The sequence below is a fragment of the Vidua macroura genome, chromosome 1, assembly GCF_024509145.1.
Source record: "Vidua macroura isolate BioBank_ID:100142 chromosome 1, ASM2450914v1, whole genome shotgun sequence".
Lineage (NCBI taxonomy): Eukaryota > Metazoa > Chordata > Aves > Passeriformes > Viduidae > Vidua > Vidua macroura.
This window is the reverse complement of record NC_071571.1, coordinates 124,818,609-124,838,116: the sequence shown is the minus strand read 5'-3', so window position 1 is coordinate 124,838,116 and position 19,508 is coordinate 124,818,609. Positions and strand designations below refer to the sequence as shown.

The window sequence follows — 19,508 nt, the reverse complement described above, 5'->3', positions numbered from 1 at the left end:
TGATGATAGTGAATTTCATTTGAATTTCTTGAAAATAACACACCAAGGTGAGACCCACTGCCTCAAAGTGACAGCCTGGAGGAGGATTCTGTATAGGTTTTTTTGGTGACTGAGAAATGAATTCCATGCAGTCAAGAATGATTGTAACAGCAGCACACACAACTCACATAATGGTATACTCCCTTTTACTATAACTGTCTGTCCTTTGCTTCCTTCCTCATATGAAGCATAACTTTTAATGTGAAAATGTGCCAGTCACATTACACATCCTTAAAAATAACCAGCTCTCTCTATGGCCGTTTCTCATGGGACTCTTGCAAGCAGATCCCTAAAGTCACAGACTGCATTCCTGAACTCTGGGCTGAGACCTATTTACCTAGCTCCCTCTTTCAGGATCCTGAATTCAACCATCCTACAGTCACTGGAGGAAAGGCTGCCCCTGACCTTTACATCTCACACATCTGTATATATGAAGTGCTGCAGGACTGCCTCCCCTTGCCAGCTCCTTATCACCTGGGTCAGGAGTTTGTCATCAATGCATTCCCCTTACTGACTTGTCCCTCCAGCAGATTAAAGTATCTTCAAAGGTTAAAGTCTCTCATGAGGACCAAGGCCTGTGAATACACTGATCCTTCCAATTATGAGGGAGACTTCATATTTTTCCTGATCAAGTGGCTTTTAGCAGACAGCCACAACAGCTGTTCCCACACTGATCTGCCTGCTAACCCTGATTCATACTCAGGTGGTTCTACAGCAAAGCTCCATTGCATTCTCACTGCTCTCCCACATAAAGGGCAACTTCCCCCCTTGCCGTCCAGCTGGTTCTTCCTGAAGAGCCTGTACTCATCCACCACAGCACTGCAGTCCTGTGAGCTGTCCTACCACCTACAGATGATCCCAACTAGATCCCAGCTCTGCAACAGACAGCAGACCTCCGATTCCTCCCATTTGTTCCCATACTGAGTGTAAATGTGCAGGCATTCTAGAGAGTCACTCAGTCATGACAGTCATCCAGAAAAATCTATGAAACCTTCCCTTGCAAAGCCTACAGAAATGCAACTAAACCAAAGGCAAACAAGCAGCACTATTTGACAGATCTGAATTCCAGATACATCATCTGGCTTTCTATTAACAAGCTTTAAGATCAACTAGAAGCACTAGAAAGCATGTGACCTGCAAAACCTATGTAAATGTCACACAGTTCTGCTTTGGCTTCATAAACACACTGTTCTCCTGTATTAGGCTACAGGCACTGTGATCACTGTGAGAGCAGTCAGGCAAAGACTTGCCTTCTTCACACCAGCCTTAAACCAAGACTGTTTTAGCATAGTGATCCCCAAAGCAAATCTGGGCTTATGCACTCTACAAGTGTAATTGGACAGAGCAATCCCTACCTAAGTCTGCTTGCTTATCAGAATCTTAATTGGCAAAAAATGATGTGTTAAAAAAAACCTGATAATAAACTCAATTTATAATATCTTGATTCCTAGTTTGCCCCTCCCTCAGGATTTCTTTAGAAAGTAAGCCCACTCCTCAGCAGCTCCAGTCAAGTGCTTACCATACTCCTGAAATCAGGTTTCACTGAAATGCGACACCTGCTTTTGATGACAACCACACCATGTTGTGTGCAGGTAAAACATGTTCATCTTTCCACTATATTCAACCAAATGAAGTCAATTAGTAGATCAATCTAGCTTCTGTAATTTAAGTTAAAAATGCAAGAAATCTAAAAAAACTATAGAAAAGGTGTCATGGTTTGATACTGGTGCAATGCCAGCGCCCTCATGAAGATACACTTTCCCAAATAAATGCTGTGAGATGTGATCAGGAACAGAGCAGAGCAGGCTTAAACTTGATAACAAATGAAAAAAAAATGTTATTAAACTATTACTACAATAAAAGACACACACACACTAAATCTAGGATGATGACCCTCTAAAACACTCCTCCTCCCACCCAATTTCCAAAACAACCACCATGAAACATCACCCGGGATTCTTGATTAAGTTGCCACCTTTCAGATAATCAATACTCAGTCCATTAAGGGAGAGAGGAGTCTCTCTTGCACCACAGACCCCCAGGAAACACAGTTGCCACCTCCTGTGTTCCCATGTCACACATGGCAACCGCCTGGAGAAAATCTGCCAGTGTGACATCCTCCTTCCATGTACAGTGCTCTCACCACCGTGCATGGACAGACTGCTCATAGGGCTCCTTTAAGGATGCTTTGCCATGGACTAAAAGAGACAACAGTTCAGCTTCTCATCTTGGGACTACAGTCCCCCCCATTTTCCCCTGGGGCCGAGGGTCCAAGAACAGAGATCATCTTCTTCCTGAAGACAGAGGGCATCACCATTCTATCCTCAGCTTTTCTCTGTTCTTGCCATTCCTGTGCTGGTGGTTGCTGAAACTGGTCTCCTTGGTGCACCACTGCATCCCTTTAAAAAGCAGTCTCTATTGCAGGAGAATTTGGTTCAGTCCATGGCTAACAAGAAAAGTCTAGCTGAAAGCTACTCCATCATCTCCTCCCAACTAAAAATTTCTTTTTCTAACATCTCAGGTCCCGGACTGTCTCTCTTCTACTATAAATTGAGGAGGAGTAATATTTTACAAAGCCTTCATTTTCCAGGATAGGGTTAAACGTTCAGACTCCCCAGACAGCTGAAATCTCTGCCCAGAACTCCCAACTCTCACACTGGGCATCTTCCCCCCCCCCCCCCCCCCCCCTTTCTCCTTTCTTCTGCTGTCAAATTTCTAGGTGCCATCAGGCTCTCTGTCTCTTTCCCTTTGAGGAGGGGAAACAAAGGCATCTCTGCTTCTCTCCACCCTTCCGTCTGCAGGATCTGGCTCGGTTCCAGTCCTTCAGCCCCTGGCCTACCTCTCCCAGGCCGCATGGCTTCCCCTCCCCCACGCAGCCCGTGGCTGGGCAGGGGAGGTCTGCACTGCACTCTTCACTGACCAGAACCAAAGAGACAGTTCCCTTGGGAGTTCTCTGCTTTTAACCCCCTGTGTTCTCAGAGGTGTGTCCATGCCTTCAGTGCCAGGTGCCAATATCCAAACCTGACCACTGATTGGTTTGACCCAACTTCCTGAAAAATTCACTTCCATGTCAAACCACGACAAAAGGGCATAAAATCTATCACTTCTAAGATACTGAAGAAACTAATCTGAAACATTCAAATTCTTGTCTACACACATTCCTGTCTATTTCCTCTCCTTTAAAGGTGAAACAGATTCTGGTAGTGCACTTCTCCATATCGTATCAGCCTAATCTAGCTTTTGGGATTTTTCCTTAAGTAAAATAATCATTAATTTAAAAAATAGAAACATGATTGCTTTCAAGAGAGTAAATATATTGACTAGTTATAGGGTGCTAAATGTCAAATTCAGATCACTTAACAGAGGTTCAAGTATGCCCAGTGAAACATCAGTTCAGTGCAAAGACACATTTATCTTTGTGTTTCAATGGCTACCAGAGAAAAATAACTTATTAAAATTATTTACATTAATATTAGTTTTGCATTTTTAGTAGTTTCAAGTTGCTGATTTAAGAACAGTGTACAATAAAACAAATTCTTTCCCTGTTGGACAAAAGACAGACCTATTAAAAAGAATGAAAGCTGAAGTCTGAAGTCAAATGGAGATAAAGAAAATGGCCAGCAAAGTACAGAGGCTGCTGCATGGATCCAGTGAGGCAAGACAAAGATCAACTCTAAAAGGAAAATAACACTCACATTAATATTATTTTTGTTTTTAAACCCAATAATTTTCTACACTATTAAGGAAAAAAAGTAACATTGGGCATTCTGAAATTCTGACAAGGCAAGAATAAGCACTTGCTCTCAAGAGTCACATTACTAACATAAAACCCCAAAGGAGAGATCTTGCATCTTGCATCCTCCACTGTTAGGGGTGGAGCAGGACATCTCAGACATTCCACTGGCTGGGGCAGGTCTAGGGACAGCTGCTATCATAGCACAGACCCCAGGTCTCAGCAGAAGATGCTGTACAGAGAGACCTCGAGGACACACCCAGGCAGCTCAGTCCGTAGGAAGATCAGCAAGGGAAGGCTCTGGGTTTGACACTGCAGGCTATTTCCTCAGCCAACAGCCAGCCAGCCCCTTCCAACCACAACCAGCCTTCCCTGGCTGCTCGTGGGGCTGGGCAAGCACTGCCATTAGCTACCACAGAGAGCTGGACTTTTGCCCTCGGACACAGCGGCCCCTCTGCCCCTTAGGCTGGGATGGGCTGTGAACAAGTGCGGGAAGCGGCGTTTAGTTGGCTCAAGCAGCTGTTTCTGATCGGCTTCCTCCCAGAAAAAACAACTGATTGAAAAAAAGCCGATCAAACGCCACCACTGGAATGGACTGCTCTGGAAGTCAGGAATTCAGTGCTTGGTTCCATCTCGCTCAGGCAAAACAGAGAGCAACAAACACGCCAGTGTGACAGCTTTTTTCTTGACACAGCAGTGAAAGCAACAAGAAGATGTTAATCCATCAAAAACGGTCCTGAGATTCAGCACATGGTTAACTACTCATGAATGGATTTTTAAGCTCACCTTAGAGATCACTACATTGTCAGACAGAGCCAGTCTGTTGCTCTGTTTTCATCAGTAGATTAAATGAAAATTGAAGAAAACAGCCAAACAGCATGCAAGCTGCAAACTGACAAATGTTGAGCTAGCAACTTTAGACTTAATATCAGATTTGTCACCTCTAATGACAAGCATGCACTCCTTACTTTTACAAACCTTTAAAGGTACAAATTTGACTCAATCTAGTAATATAACAATACTGATAAAAATAACCTAATAGAGCAACAGCCTCAAAGGGGCAACAAAATTACATTTTACAAGAAACTTTTAAGTGACATAGAACTCTACTTTGCCATTTCACAGGACATTTAAACTTGCACATAGTGAGAAAATGCAACTGCGACACTGAAAATATTATTTAGTTTTTTAAATGTCATGAATACAGTTCCACATGCCAACCATTACACATTCATCTCTCCACGTTTTGGAAAGGATCATTATAAACTGGGTAGAGCCCTTTCTTATTAATAGCGTGCTTATGTAAACTGAAGTAAAACAGATCTTTCATCTATAATGCTGATCCTCAGCAAAGCAAAAGCACCAGCTTCTGAGGCTGGAAAGTCCAGGACAAGCATCTTGAGCCTGAGGAGGCCCTCCACCATCATACACACACCAAGAGGCTGCTGTTGACAGATAAAGTCCTGCCCTTCCCCATAACCATGACCCCCTCACACATACAGCTGCCAAGCACCTACTGCACCAGTCAGCTCTGGGAAATTCTATTACTAAGCACTAATATAATGAGGCAGCAGGCCGAGCCAGATTTCAGAAGCTGCCCATACTTATATGTCAGATGGGTATGACTGTGCAATTGCACATCCAAACATAAATTTAATCAAAGATGGCAACCAGCAACACCCTTCTGAGTTGCTGATGGAGCAATAATATTAATAACAGCATAATAACCAATGAAATAATTTATTATTATTATTGGCTTTGCCTACATTTTTTCTGTCCCAGGGTGACCTTTCTACAAAAACTTAATCTGAGCCTAAACTAGTATTCATGAACAGAGACAGCCTAAACTGAAAAACTGTAAATAAAAGCAAACCCACTTGCTTCAAATGTTTTGAAGCAGAAAGGGTAGTATTTATATTGTGGTGGTTTTTAAAAAATAAAAACATGACCCATAAAAATGCAGAAAATTGTTCTTCAGTTTCAAAAACTTCTGCATTCACGGACAGTGGATAACAGTGTGAGATATGAGTGTTTACAAGGCAAGGACAGCTGGAGTTTTAGACATAACTTATTTTCTGTGCTATTCTGAAATTAATCGCAAGTGTTCAGAAGAATAATTTCACACGATGGAAAAAAAATGCTTTGACAAGCTCTAGCTTTTGAAAGAAAAGTTTCAGTAAAACATGAGATTTCACCTATGATCTAGCAGTTCTCTCCACTCCCAGTACATTCTGAAATACAAGCATGATATAAATAATTTCCAACGAAGTCAGGAACTGGACAAATTTTATTAAAATATCACAAGTTTTTTCAGGATTCTGCTGTTATCTGTAGATATTTTTCTCCTACCCCCTGTAATTAAAGTGCTAGAGCTTACATAACACAGCAAGTATAGCTGGCCTTGGTAAAATTAGCATACAGCCAAATCAATTCATAGATGCGCTGCAGATGATGTAGAGTCTCAAATGCAGTCAAATTCACAGCTTACTCAAAATTAAGGCAAACTCTTCCCTTTTGGAGAGGTACCATACCATTGTCCTGAGAGCTGGAATGCCTGATAAGGCATTATTTGATAAACACTGGACACCATGTTTCAAATTTCAAAGGCATTAATAGTCAGCAAAGAATGCCAAGTGAATCAAAGAAAGCTCTTGGGATTTTAATGCCAAGTTATGTCCAAATTTAAAGTCTTGATGAAGTCACTAGGCTCAAGAATAGGATCTGATTACTGTAAAATCTACTAAAGAGAGAACATAGGTATTCTGTGAAAATTACTTTAGTTCTCCAACTGTTCTAGAAGGGATAAAGAACAAAGGCTAGTTTGTGCTTACTCCTCCTATTTAAGCACTCAGTTACCTCTAGAGAAGTAGAGCATGGAAGACTTAATGACTGTGTGTTATAGTTTTTTGAAACAGTTTTTTTTTAAAGTAGCATGGTTAAAGCAGCTTGCAAAATGCAGTCAAGACAGGCCTACAAAAATGGTCAGATTGCAAGCTGTAACTTCATGAATTCCAAGCTGATATCTATGCTACGACGGATAACACCACCGATGAAAATGATGTTATCATTTCGGAGAGCAAGAACGTTTCCATTAATTCAACCGGCACAGGATAAAGTTGAAAATACCCTGTCAGCAAATTCATACCTAGTTTTCTTCACCGCACTGAACATTCCCCTAGCATGATAAGCGGATCTTAACACCCACCTTAGCCATCTGTTAGCAAAAAAAAAAAAAACCAACAAAAGGGCTCCTGGCAGAGATGCCCGCACACTGCGCCGCACCCAGCCCGCAGGGCCCCGGCGAGCGGGCTCGGAGCGCGGCGGCCGCAGGGAGGGGCCGGCGGGGCCGGTGAGGGAGCGGAGCAGCGCCCGAGACAAAGCGCGGGGAGCCCGGTCCTGCCGCCGCCCGGCCCCGCGGGCTCCGCTGCCTCCCGCCTTTGTCCGCTGCCCTCTCCGCGGCGCTCGCCCGCCTCAGCGCCGCCGGCCGCGGGGGCTCCGCGAACGGGCAAGGCGGTGCCCGGGCCCCGTTCCCACCGCCGCCACCGCCCGAACACGCCTCAGCCGCAACACAAATGACCCGCCTCGCCCCGGGCGCCCGCCGGCTGCCCCGGCTCCGCCGCTGCCGCTCACCTTCCAGCCCCTCCATGGCGCGCCCCGACCGCCGGCTCGGGCTGGGCTCGGTTTCAGAGCGCCGCTGCTGTGGCAACGCCGCCACCGCCCGGCCCGCCAACAACCGCCGCTCCCATTGGCCGGACGGGCGGGCGGGTGGCCTCTGGCCCCGGCACCGCCGCCCGCCCCGCCCGCTCCGCCTCGGCTTCCCGCCCGCCCGCTGCCCGCCAGGAGTGGAGTTCACAAGCCCCGCTCCGCCTCGCCGGGCCCAGGCGATGTTCCCCGTCCTTAGGCTGCGCCCTGGTTGGGTTCCCAAGGGAGCAGGGCACCGGGTCTGGGCATCTCCCTGGAAAAACCAGGCGTATTCTGACTCAGGTGCGATCTGACAGGTCCTGAAGCCCATACGTTGAGGTTATGCTGTGATCAGGGATCTCCTTCCAAGAGCAGCGCCTTTACGTGAAATACAGGATCACGGAATCATTAGGGTTGGAAGGGACCTCTGGGGATCATTCAGTCCAAATTGCTGCCAAGGCAGGATCACCTAGAGCAGGATACAGGAACGAGGAACGAGTCCAGGTGGATTTTTAATATCTCCTAAGAGGGAGACTCCACGACCCTCCTTGAACATGAAGACCAAAGCGAAGCAGATAAGGAGAAATGATCGTGCAGTCGACAAAGCATCCAGCATCGCTGGATGGACATGGGCAGCAAGGGACCTTCCACCCTCAGCACCTAGTAGCTGAACAGATGGGTGCTGATGTGTGGCCTTTTGGGGTGTCCCCTTGCTAATGAGAAAACTAGGAAGACTACAGGAAGAACACAGAAAAAAATGTTTTCAGGTTCAAGTCCTGAAAATAATTGCAGACAATGCATTCCCCCACCCTTCCCTGAAAGAGATGCTAATAAAAGATTAGTGTCTTGATGGAATCTCCTGCTACATACATTTGAGTATGGATGTTTTCAGGAAATAGTGCTACTAAATTGCCATTGGCTAATGAATATAAATAATGCTTGATACATACAGAAATTCTTCCAATCCTTTTACAAAAGGTCTCCACATTTTTAGCAACCAGAGCATTTCAATATTTCTCTCTTCAAGCCATTATTTTAGAATTACATCTTAAGATCTTTTATTTGTCTTTCTTGTGGAAATATGCCACGAGCAACTAATAAAGTTTTTCTAAAGTACAATAAATCTTATAGAAATTACTGCTGTCTTTACAGACACATGCAAATAATTTCTCTTCTTATGCTAGACAAGTTGGTTGATACAGATTCACTTGTCCATAGAATCACAGTTACTGTTTCTTAGCACATCTGTGAATGCAACGCAAAGGAACAAATATATAAAAACTACATTAAATTGGAAATTATGGTCATGTTGTCATCTCTGCATTCTCTTAGCACAGAACAAATAGACCTAGATGCTGCATGCCAAACAGCTAGCATGTAAATCATGACTAATATATTATTAAAATCATCATTTGAGACCAAAAGCTTGAGTACATATGGTAATTCCAGCTGCATTTTTTTCCTAGTTAATTTAGAAAAAGTACATTTTAGATTTGCCTTTGGTCTCTGGAGTTTATGCTTTTAAAATTACAGGCCATGCCAGAAGTAACTAGTTTGCCACCAAGTTTCAAAGTTCTAAACTTTGCAAATTATTCTTTAAATCTTTGACACTGAACTTAAATAAGCCTATAGCTAGTAAGCATTTCGATAAACTTACCATTAGGATAGTGTACAAGAAGTACACTTCCTTTCGTGATATTTCCACGTGGGGATTGCAAATTCAAAACCGGAGGAGGAGATGTTCTCAGTTTAGTGAAGGGTTTCCTATTTGAGGTGTGTTGTAGATGTTGGCAAACCCAATGGGAAGAATGATGATGTCTAACTCCATTTCAGAAGGCTGAATGATTTCTTTATTATAATTATGTTATAATACATTAATATGCTACATAAAAGAGGATACTAAATACTAGATGCTACTTTCTCTAACTATCATATCTCACTAACTCACAACTCGTGACCCTGTTCGCCAGAGTCCAGACACAGGTGGATCTAATTGGCCATCAGGGCCAAACAATCCACCATGGTCCAACCAAGCGCTCACTCTGGGTAAACAATTCTCCAAACACATTCCAGATAAAGGGGGGTTGATGTAGGACATGGGCTATGAATCTTATAAGCAGTTTAGATGGGCCAAGAGAAGCTGTGAAATAAATACAGCTTCCTGTATATATCAATATAGAAAAATCCCTACACTGTACTATTCCAAATCTTTAGTCACTTTAAAAAAATACTCTGGGATCCAAAGTTTTGAATTACCTTGCCCTTGGTTTTTGCAAAGCAGTGCAAATCATTTCTATGGGGCAGAAATGTCAAAAAACTACTAAGTCCTGTAAAATGATCAGAATTTAATTAACATTTCAAATACTCTTTTTCACCATTTGAATCCCTGTCATAATGACTAAAACCTTCATAAAAAATCAAAACCTTTCCACTATCTTTCATGTTAATAATGAACTCTGGATAAAGAAGGATCTCCCAAAGTGATATTTTAATTAATACACTTTGCACTGTAACTAGCTTCTGGGAATTCATATATGCTTGCACAGGGGGACTTTAAAATTTAAATATTCCTAATAAGCTTTTTCTTACAGTTAATGTTAATTGAGGACTACAGACAAGAATGATTACTCTCCTACTAAAATAATTCCTCAGTTGAATTCCTGCAAGAATGCCTTTTGTTCTTTTGTGGGTTATAGTCACAATTTATATTCAGGAATGAAGTATTGTGATTTTCCTATCAATCTTTTTATCTACCCTCTTTTTTTTTTTTTTTTTTTTTAGTACAGTTGTATAGTTTTGTTTGCTGTGGCTGTCCCAGATTAGACAGAAAGAGACCAGAAACCACAACAAAACTTGGTAAGCAGTACTGGAGTAAACAGTTTTTGCTCTCTCAGAACATGAATTGCTCAATTTATAAAGCTGAGTCCAAACTGAAAAAATAAGAGTAAATGAGTTATAATAATGCCCAAAAGACAAAGAAAATATGAGTTTAAATTCTAGTTTGCCAGCTGTTGGGTAGATTTTCTCAAACTGAGTAGCCAGTAATAGAAGGAGACCAGGGACTGTGACTTTATCACTGGATGTAGTATCTCTGCTGTTTTCTTATTTCCATATATTGGCTTTTGCAACCTGCATAACAGTCTTTATATGTTGGGATGTTATTTTTTACAGTTCTACTAGCAGGCTAGTTATTAAAAAATAAGAGAGAAATTCAGAATACATAAGCCAAACAAATTGAGTTTTAGTAAATCCCCCAGACTGTGTTTATTTTCCAGCACACTTCCATGCTTCAGCTTGCTGGTTTAGGACACAATCTGCTTTATAGGGCACAGCACAAACCAAAAGTGAGAGATTACTGAGAAACAAAACAATGCTGCAAAGTTGATTTTGCAAAGCCAGAGAGTTCCTCAAAACACTTTATGTGTTTTTCTTTCCTGAATGCTCACTTAGAAGATGGACTTTGCTAGGTAGACACGTGAAACTTGGGTGCATCAAGTTATTGTGTGAACAAATTGACCACCCAGCTGGTGAAACATTCTGCTCTTCTGGAACCCACTAAATGCCTTGCATGGTAAATAAAATTAAATTTATACATATGTACCATGATTCTCTTGGTGAGATGAGGTGATTTCACCCTTCAAGGCAAATTTTTTAAATTAAGAAATTAAAATGGCATTACAAATTAATCTATATTTTTATTGTAATTTGATAGTATATTTCTTTACTACGCTGAGGAACAGGTCATATTAGAGCATGGTAAGTTTAGAAATTCTTGCCGAACTAAGATTTTTTTTAGAATAAAATATTCTGAAGGGCTAGATGGAAAAGTTTCCTTTTTTATTTATCACCTAAGATAGTCAGCTTGTTTCCCAGAATGTGATTTTGTGATCCATCTATTCTTCAACAAAAGCCTGACCAGTTTATGCAGTGCGCATCATCGCTTATCATGTTGTGAGATATGACTAAACGTGCATGTTTGCAGTTCTTTGAGAATACATAGCCATGGATATGCCAGTAGAAGTCCTTCTTAAATCATTTTTACCTAATAGTTTCGTAAAGAAAGAAAACACTAGAGTTTCATCTAGTTTTAGATGAACATTTAGTTTTGTTTAATCCAAGCATCATTAAATTGGATGTACTTTTCCTTACGTTAAACAAAGAGCCCAGTCAGCGAATTCTCCAGGCCTCTTCTAGTTGCAGCTGATCTCCCTGTGATTGAGTCTTTTTTTTTTTACCTTTCAAAGCCACAGCCTCACTCTGTCTGTTTCTTTTGCCTTTCTTGCTCTCTTACCAGTAACATTTGTGCATGGCCAAAGTGAGAATTCTGTCTATCTCGTTATGATTTGTGATGTTTTTCTTCCCCAAATGCTAGATATCTGCATGCCCCATGTTGTTTCCTAGTATTAAGATGTGTCAGTGATTACATCTACTGAGAGTGTGGGATGAAAATGGGGGGGGAGGGGGCGGGGAAGATGCTCCAGCCTCTCTAACACCCAGCTCAACAGGGTATTGCAATCAATTTCTTTTTAAGTATAGATCAATACATTAAAGTTTTCAGCAGACTGAAAGTAATTGTGGCAAATGTGATGGCCCTCAGTCTGAGATACTCTGAGATGGCTTTTCTCTTACATAGCAAGGTTTGCTTTGCTATGTAGTTAGATGCTTGGATAAAAAAAATAATTTCACCATGTGATACAACTCCACTGATCTTTCCAGCTTCATGTGAGTACTTATGGAAGAATCTGACACATTTGGCACATAGTAGATTGTAAAACGTTACTTGTGGTAATGAATGGTCGCTCGTGAGTGACTTAATTACTGTAGATTTTAATATAAAGAAAAAAATGTTGCATTTTATTTTCTAATTTACCATCTGGCAGGAAGTCTTCCATGTCTTTGTAAACTCACCAAATATACACAGGCTTGAGCAAGAAACACAGAAATATTAGTCCATACTTTCACTTTGGGGAATGGGCCCATCAAACGGAATCATACTGGAATATATCAGCAACTGGGCTCTGGCATAGTTCTATTTCTAATCACAGAAATCAGAAATAGAGGGGACATATGCTAGGTCAGAATAATTTTCACAATATATTTTTAAATATTTCATGCCATTTGATCAAATTGTAGAATTTAGAGATGCAAAAAAAAAAAGTTTGATTATTTGATTCACTGGGTAGTATTTGATTAGACATAGCTTTTCCTTGATTCTCTTCTTTGGCTTACTGTGAAATTTCATATTGATTTAAAAGATTTACATGCATTGATCTGAGAAATGGAGTCAAGGTTACTGTTTTTATTCAACAGCATGAGACACACTTCGAATTCAGAGCCTGATGAAGCTAATATTTGCTCTAAGATACTGAGTGTAAAAAAAACCTATTTGGATATAGAAGCTGTTACTTATGAAAATAATATCCAGCAACTATGGAAGTTTTTTGATCTCAAGCCATTACTGACACTGGCAGAGTAAGACATGGAAAGAGGAAATGAAAGCATGAAAAACCACAAGCAGAATAAAGAGCTAAAATTGTCCCCTCTGCCTCTCACTCACAATCATCTTCCTTTTGCTTGAGGGGAGGTAAATATTTACAAAATAAAAACTTAAGTATGTGACTTTGGCTTTCATTTAATAATGGGCACAAAAGAGATTTTGAGAATCAGTGTATTTCACGTTGATTATAATTTTAAGATGGGATTTGTGTTTGGTTTGTTTTCCTGATGCCACTTCCATTAAATTTGTGAGGATTTTGTTGATTTTAAGTGGGATTCAATTTTATTTTCTCAACAGATTATATATAAAATAAGATAAAATGGGCTGGGTAAAATTCCTCCAAAAAAGATTTTTTTATATTGTGTCTCTGTACATGAATATTTCTTATGGGCCTCTTAGTCTTTAACACATGAACATGTTTTAAGTGTTCAGTAGATTTTTGTGTCCATTTGGGAAGACCATTTAGATCATAAACGTATCAGGCGGTGCCAAGTATTGTCAATTAAAATGCGAAGGTGTCAGTCAGAGATCAAACATAGGCAGTAATGAGAGAAGAATAGTGTTTTGCTGGCAGGCACTGCTGGTTGTCTCTTTCCTTATTGATTCCTCCCTTTTATTTTTCTTTAAATACTTTTGGAGAACTAATTCTATAAAAAGTCTAATTAAAAGGGAAGGGAAAAAAACAAGGAACTGAAACTGAGCTTCAAGCCCAATTTTGTATTTTCAAATTTGCTCTTTGTGTGCATCTAACTTCAACTAAGCCAGCAAAAATGGCTGTACTGGTCGACAGCTGGCTGAACATGAGCCAGCAATGTGCCCTGGTGGCCAAGAAAGCCAACAGCATCCTGGCCTGTATCAGGAATGGTGTGGCCAGCAGGAGCAGGGAGGTCATTCTTCCCCTGTACTTGGCACTGGTGAGGCCACACCTTGAGTGCTGTGTCCAGCTCTGGGTCCCTCAGTTTAAGAAGGACGTTGAGGCGCTTGAGCGCGTCCAGAGGAGGGCAACAAGGCTGGTGAGGGGCTTGGAACACAAGCCCTGTGAGGAACGATTGAGGGAGCTGGGGTTGTTTAACCTGGAGACAAGGAGGCTCAGATGTGACCTTGTCACTCTCTACAACTGCCTGAAAGGTGGTTGGTGGGGGTTGGTCTTTTTCTTCAGGTAGCAACTGACAGAACCAGAGGACATAGTCTAAAGCTGCACCAAGGGAAATATAGGTTGGATATTAGGAAGAAGTTTTTTACAGAAAGGGTAATAAAGTTCTGGAATGGTCTGCCTGGGGAGGTGGTGGAGTCACCATCCCTGGATGTGTTTAAAAAAAGATTGGATGTGGCATTTAGTGCCATGGTTTAGTTGAGGTATCAGGGCATGGGTTGGACTCTATGATCCTTAAGGTCTCTTCCAACCTTGTCATTCTTGTGAAAAATCTTTTACAGCTCTGGGATACTGCTTACACTTCCTGAAAATTTTGCAATATAGAGTCCTCTTACCTACATATCTGTCTACCTCCTTCTGATTCTAGGGACTACTTAATTCCATTTCCACCAGTGTGAAATCCTTGCTTTTTGTGGACTTAATTCATTAGCAATAGAATGGAAAGACCCGGCTTAGCAATGCTGTGCAACTGTTAGTTCAGGGAGAAACCCCACTGAATTTTATTACTCCTCTGAATACTTTAAAATCAGTCTTTTGTGTTACTTTCTTGGCTTGATTTTCTCTCAGTGTTTCAGATTAGGCTATTTCCTAAGTACTCTCTCCAGGTATTCAAACATCTATTTCCAGAACTTGGCTCTTGAGAATTGCTCCTGCAACCTCAGGTTCTTCACTTCCTTCTCATTATCTCCCTCACTGATTTCTGTATTGTGAGCAGAATCAAACGAGGCCAGCTCCTATTTTGCACTTCTGATCTGGCTTGAATGACTATGTCTCTATTATCCTTTGTATGCATTTTATGTTTTTTTTATAAACAAAATTTGGGACAGCAGAGTCAGTAGAAACTACTTGTACCTACCTTTTCCTGAAACCAAACTTACGCATACAAATGTGATTTGACCTTGTGAAAGGAGATTCTTGGGCATCTCAAAGTACCTCAAATTCTCTCACCTGTCCAGTGTCCTACATAAAATCACCATATGCAGTTGGGATAGATGGAGACTGTTCAGCCATGTCTTGAGGGGCTGGGGCTGTTTGCACTTCAGATAAATGTGTGACTAAGTGAGTTTCAAAGTGCCTGCAGTACAAGCAGACAAATGTGGAGATTTGCTTAGAGCATGGTGGCTGAGTCACTGTAAAGCAAACCCCATTTATGTCTTACAAGTCAGCACTTTGCATACCTGATGAATATAGCCTTTAGCCCATATTTACAGATAGACATGCCCTCCCTGCTGACCAGTCCTACAGGATACATTACCTCAAGTCTTGATGTCTTTGCCCTTATGGCAAAGAGAGGGAATGATGTCCTGGGCTGCGCTGACAAAGCATTGCCAGCAGGTGAAGGGAGGAAACTGCTGCTCTGCTCAGCAATGGTACTCAGTACTGGTGAGTACCACACTGCATTGGAGTACTGCATCCCATTCTGGATACTCCAGTGCAACAGAAATATGGACGTACTGGGCCTCCCAGTGGAGGGCCAGCAGGATGCTGAAGGGACTGGAGCATCCCTCTGATGAGCAAAGAGCTGGGGCTGTTCAGTCTGGAGAAGAGAAGGCTCAGAGGGATTTCATCAATGTGTAGGATTACCTTAAGTGAGTGGGCAAGGAGTGCAGAGCCAGGCTCTTATCAGCAGTGCCCAGTGAAGGGACCAGGGGCAGTGGGCACACACCAGCACACAGGAGGTTCCTTCTGAACATCAGGAAAGAGTTTTTTACTGTGAGGGTGACTGAGCACTGACACAGGTTTCCCAGGGAGGTTGTGGAGTTTCTATTCTTAGAGATATTCAAAATTCACCTGAACATGGGCATGGGCAGCCTGCTCTATGTGGCCCTGCTTGAGCAAGGGAGTTGGACAGAATGACCTCCAGAGGTCCCTTCCCTCCTCAACCATCCTGTGATTCTATAATTAATTTCAAACACAAAAGTCCAGCACAGTTCCTGGCAGAACCTGAACATCCCCTTGTCCTATTATTTCTATGTCAGTACTACAGTGTTATATGAATGAGTAGGTATCTCTTAGGTTATTCAGTTTCCTTATGTTCAGACCTCAAACTTTTTGGATGTTGGACGTTGTATTTGAATTGTCATTTTAGCTCTTTCCAGTTCTGTACTTCCCTCAAAGTCCTCCACAGAAATCTCAAATGTAATTTCCATCAGCTGATGTGTTAAATCATCCATTATCTTAATCAGTCATCTTTTGTGTATGTTAGCCTATAGTTGTGTGTGTGCCAGTTCAGTTAATATGCTTGATGCATAAACATCTGGTTTGCTAACATAATGATTATTATTTTTGCCATAAACAGAAACAAAAATTAGACGCAAATGCTGCCACTGACATTCTTTGAGGTAATTGGGTTTTTCTTTGCCAATGGCTTATAATTACTGTATAGCTATTTTTGTATATAACAGATTTCATAGTTCTAGTAGAAGGGATGAAGTCACTCTTTCATATCTATGGAGACATGGATCAGCATGCAGTATTCTACTTGATACAGTAATTTACAGGAGCTCTGCATTGTTCCTGTTTGCATTGTGAATTCAGAAATCTGTACTTGCTATAAAAATAGCATATGCACACCCTTTAAGGCAAATTCTCCCCTTTTTTCATTTGCTGAGAAATTTTTGTTTGCAGAGAAATTTTTTTCTTTCCTGGTACCATTTCAAGGCTTTTGTTTGCACCTTTAAAACTCCTGCCATTCCTAGTTTGAGGAAATACCATTTTGACAAAAAGCATTACTTATTTATGAAATATTCCCATTACTGCTATGGATCATTAAACCACCATGAAAACACCCAAGAAGCTGAATTTGAATGCTGCTGTGGTACAATGATTTATGTTCTTATGCTTCTATTAGTAATGCTTTGTGAGTGATATTGACAGACACAAGATTTTCTATGTGCAATATGATTCTTGGCCTTGGCAAGGAAACTATTTTAGCTTAATTTTCAGATAGACAAGATTTTTTCTTTTTTAAACAAAAATTCTTCCTTTCCTAGTAATCACTTTTAGCTACAGTTATTTTAAATGACCAGTAGAAAGCCTTTGTGTGAGTGGAAGGACATTCTTAAAAGTATGAAAAAATTTCTTGGTCCAGTTAGCTGCATGCTAAATAAGCAAGACTGAAAAGTACTATCCAACCAAAACTAGGTGAAAACCAGGTAACTCGATATGTGTATGAATTGTTGTTGAATATTGGAATAACAAAACAAGCTTATTGTGCCTTTTTCTCACAGCAGCTCCATAATTCCAGAAATATTAATAATAAAAAAGTATACATTCTTCTTGCTTGAGAATAGATGTGAAATATAATTTTTATATGTTTTGGTCATGCTGTCTATGACTATTCATCTATCTGCTGTGGGGTAGAAAAACAGACTGTGGAATTTTTTTTTTTCAGGCTCTACCTTTCATTTTGCAAGATGTAAAATTTTTTCCCCTTAATGATAACTAGAAAAATTGTTCTTAAAAGGCTTGACCTGGGTGCTTGACTTTTTGCCTAAAGAGGGCTACATTCACATAATTGGTGTAGAAAAAAATGTTACCCCATGTTATCAGCAGATACTAAAGGTCTGTTTTATCCTTTTGTGAGTTCAGTATGTGCTTCCAAAGCCATCAGCCTGAGATCTCACCTGTCGCCCTGGTTATCAAGAGTTTTTCTAAAGCCTTCTGAGTTTACATTCTTGTAGAGAACTTTCTCACACAACTTTCTGTAAACAACCTATTGTTTTGCATTCTTTCATAGAGGCGGAGAAATTTGATGTACAGGTAGTTTGTCCAGTGTCGTTGGAGAGGTGGCACGTTCACCCTCCAATCCACTGGCACCTTTTGAGAACTATAAAAGATTGGAGTCAGAAAAAATAAATTAGTCTCTTCATCGTGACCAAGGCTGTGGTGCGTCGTTTTTGCTTGTGTCATCTGGTGACACTCACCTCACAGTTTCTTACATTATTTGATATTTTTTTAGTTCCTATGCAAACCTTTCCTTCATTTCAAGGAGGATTTTGCTTGAAGGAGTTGTGCAGAAATGCTCCTGTTCATTATTTGAGGTGAATTCCTAAAGTTGTAAAGGTTCAGTGCAGTTAGGAAACTTGTAAGTAGGAGTAGAGAGTGAAACAATGATGTAGTCAAGTGCCATTACAAAAATTATGTTGGTATTTGCCTAACAGCCCTCCTGAAATCTAGGCACACCCTTAAAGAGTACTCCTTTTTCTTCTGACATCAAAGCCATTCAACACCAGAGCTTCTTAGTAAGGCATGGAGGGACTGCTCCATAGTCTTCTCTTCTACATTGCTTAATTAACCAGTAAGTTAGTTAGTAAGGATTATCATTCTCTATGCAAATCTTACTAACAGGTTATGAAAAGCCAAATGTCAACAATTACAACTATCATAACTATCATAACAATAATCTATTGTAGGTTTTTCATTAGTGAGTCCTTCCATATTTGTTAACTTGGTCAAGAACCGTGAGAGGAACAGATCTCTCTGCAGTAGCTTCTTCTAAACAAGACTTTATGAAAAATGTTAACAGTAAAGCTTGTGCTGCCAAAGTGACTGTCCTTTGGCATCTGAGCCTCTTCCCGGAGAGGATGTTCTGCCTGACTGGCTGTGCTACCTTTCTACTCAGGTCCCCAGAAGTGTAAGTTATCATTGTTTTGACACAGAGCACTGGCTTACAGAACAAGCTTTGTAAGTGTTCTTTCCTTAGTACAATACAGTCAAGCAAAATGCTTGAGAAACATGACAAGAAATGTTTTTTTTCTAAAAAATAGGAAGAAGAAGATCATGATCTTAATAGGCATCCATCTGCTATGTGACTTCATAGCTTGTGAATGCTATGCTGCATCCATCTGCTATGTGACTACAAATGGCTTTCTGAAACTCTTAAAGAAAAGGCTCTCACTCCATAACTCAGGCTTGGGAGACTTAAAAGATGAAATGGGACAAGGTGAAGTGTCAAAGAGGGAAGTTTCATTTACAGTTATTCAGGAAAACAAAGTTCTGACTTGTCTGTGTAGTTCTTGGAAGATGCTCCAGTCTGGGATGTCTGACTTGCTGTTGGAGAGGTCTAGTCCCAGCTGGAAGAGAAAGGTAATATTTTCTGTGACCAGCAGGACTGAAGACAAAGCCCAAAACTTCTAAAACCAGAGTTTCTAATGACGCACTTCAAAAAGAAGAATGAGCCTGGGAAAGTCAGAGGAAGAGTCCTCACAGAAATAGCAAATAAGACCTGTCATTGCAAAGAAATCTAACTCTTCTGCTCTTTCCTTAAAAATGCTGCTGTAAACCAGAAACTTGAACCAGAAGCGTGATGTTTATCAGGTTTCCAGAATCTCTGCGAACAGTCTGTGTGTATCTGCTCTATTTTCTGCTTTATCAATGTTTTAATTTCCAAATGTCCTCTGTCA

At 41.0% G+C, this 19,508-nt stretch overlaps 1 protein-coding gene and 1 long non-coding RNA gene across 3 annotated transcripts in view; one reads left to right on the top strand and one right to left on the bottom strand.

Moving 5' to 3' along the window:
• Positions 1–7,478, bottom strand: part of ZC2HC1A (zinc finger C2HC-type containing 1A) — a 36,771-nt gene extending 29,293 nt beyond the window's left edge. For both annotated transcript variants that reach the window (XM_053992414.1, XM_053992422.1), the window contains exon 1: positions 7,403–7,478. In XM_053992414.1, the coding sequence (XP_053848389.1) occupies positions 7,403–7,418 (16 nt within the window). In that variant the 5' untranslated portion in view covers positions 7,419–7,478. The remainder of the gene's footprint in view (positions 1–7,402) is intronic.
• Positions 7,479–10,259: 2,781 nt separating this feature from the next.
• LOC128815924 (uncharacterized) lies at positions 10,260–12,985 on the top strand. Its single transcript, XR_008439750.1, has 3 exons — positions 10,260–10,309; positions 11,166–11,209; positions 12,764–12,985. It is a non-coding gene; the product is annotated as an uncharacterized LOC128815924 (long non-coding RNA).
• Positions 12,986–19,508: the final 6,523 nt, after the last annotated feature.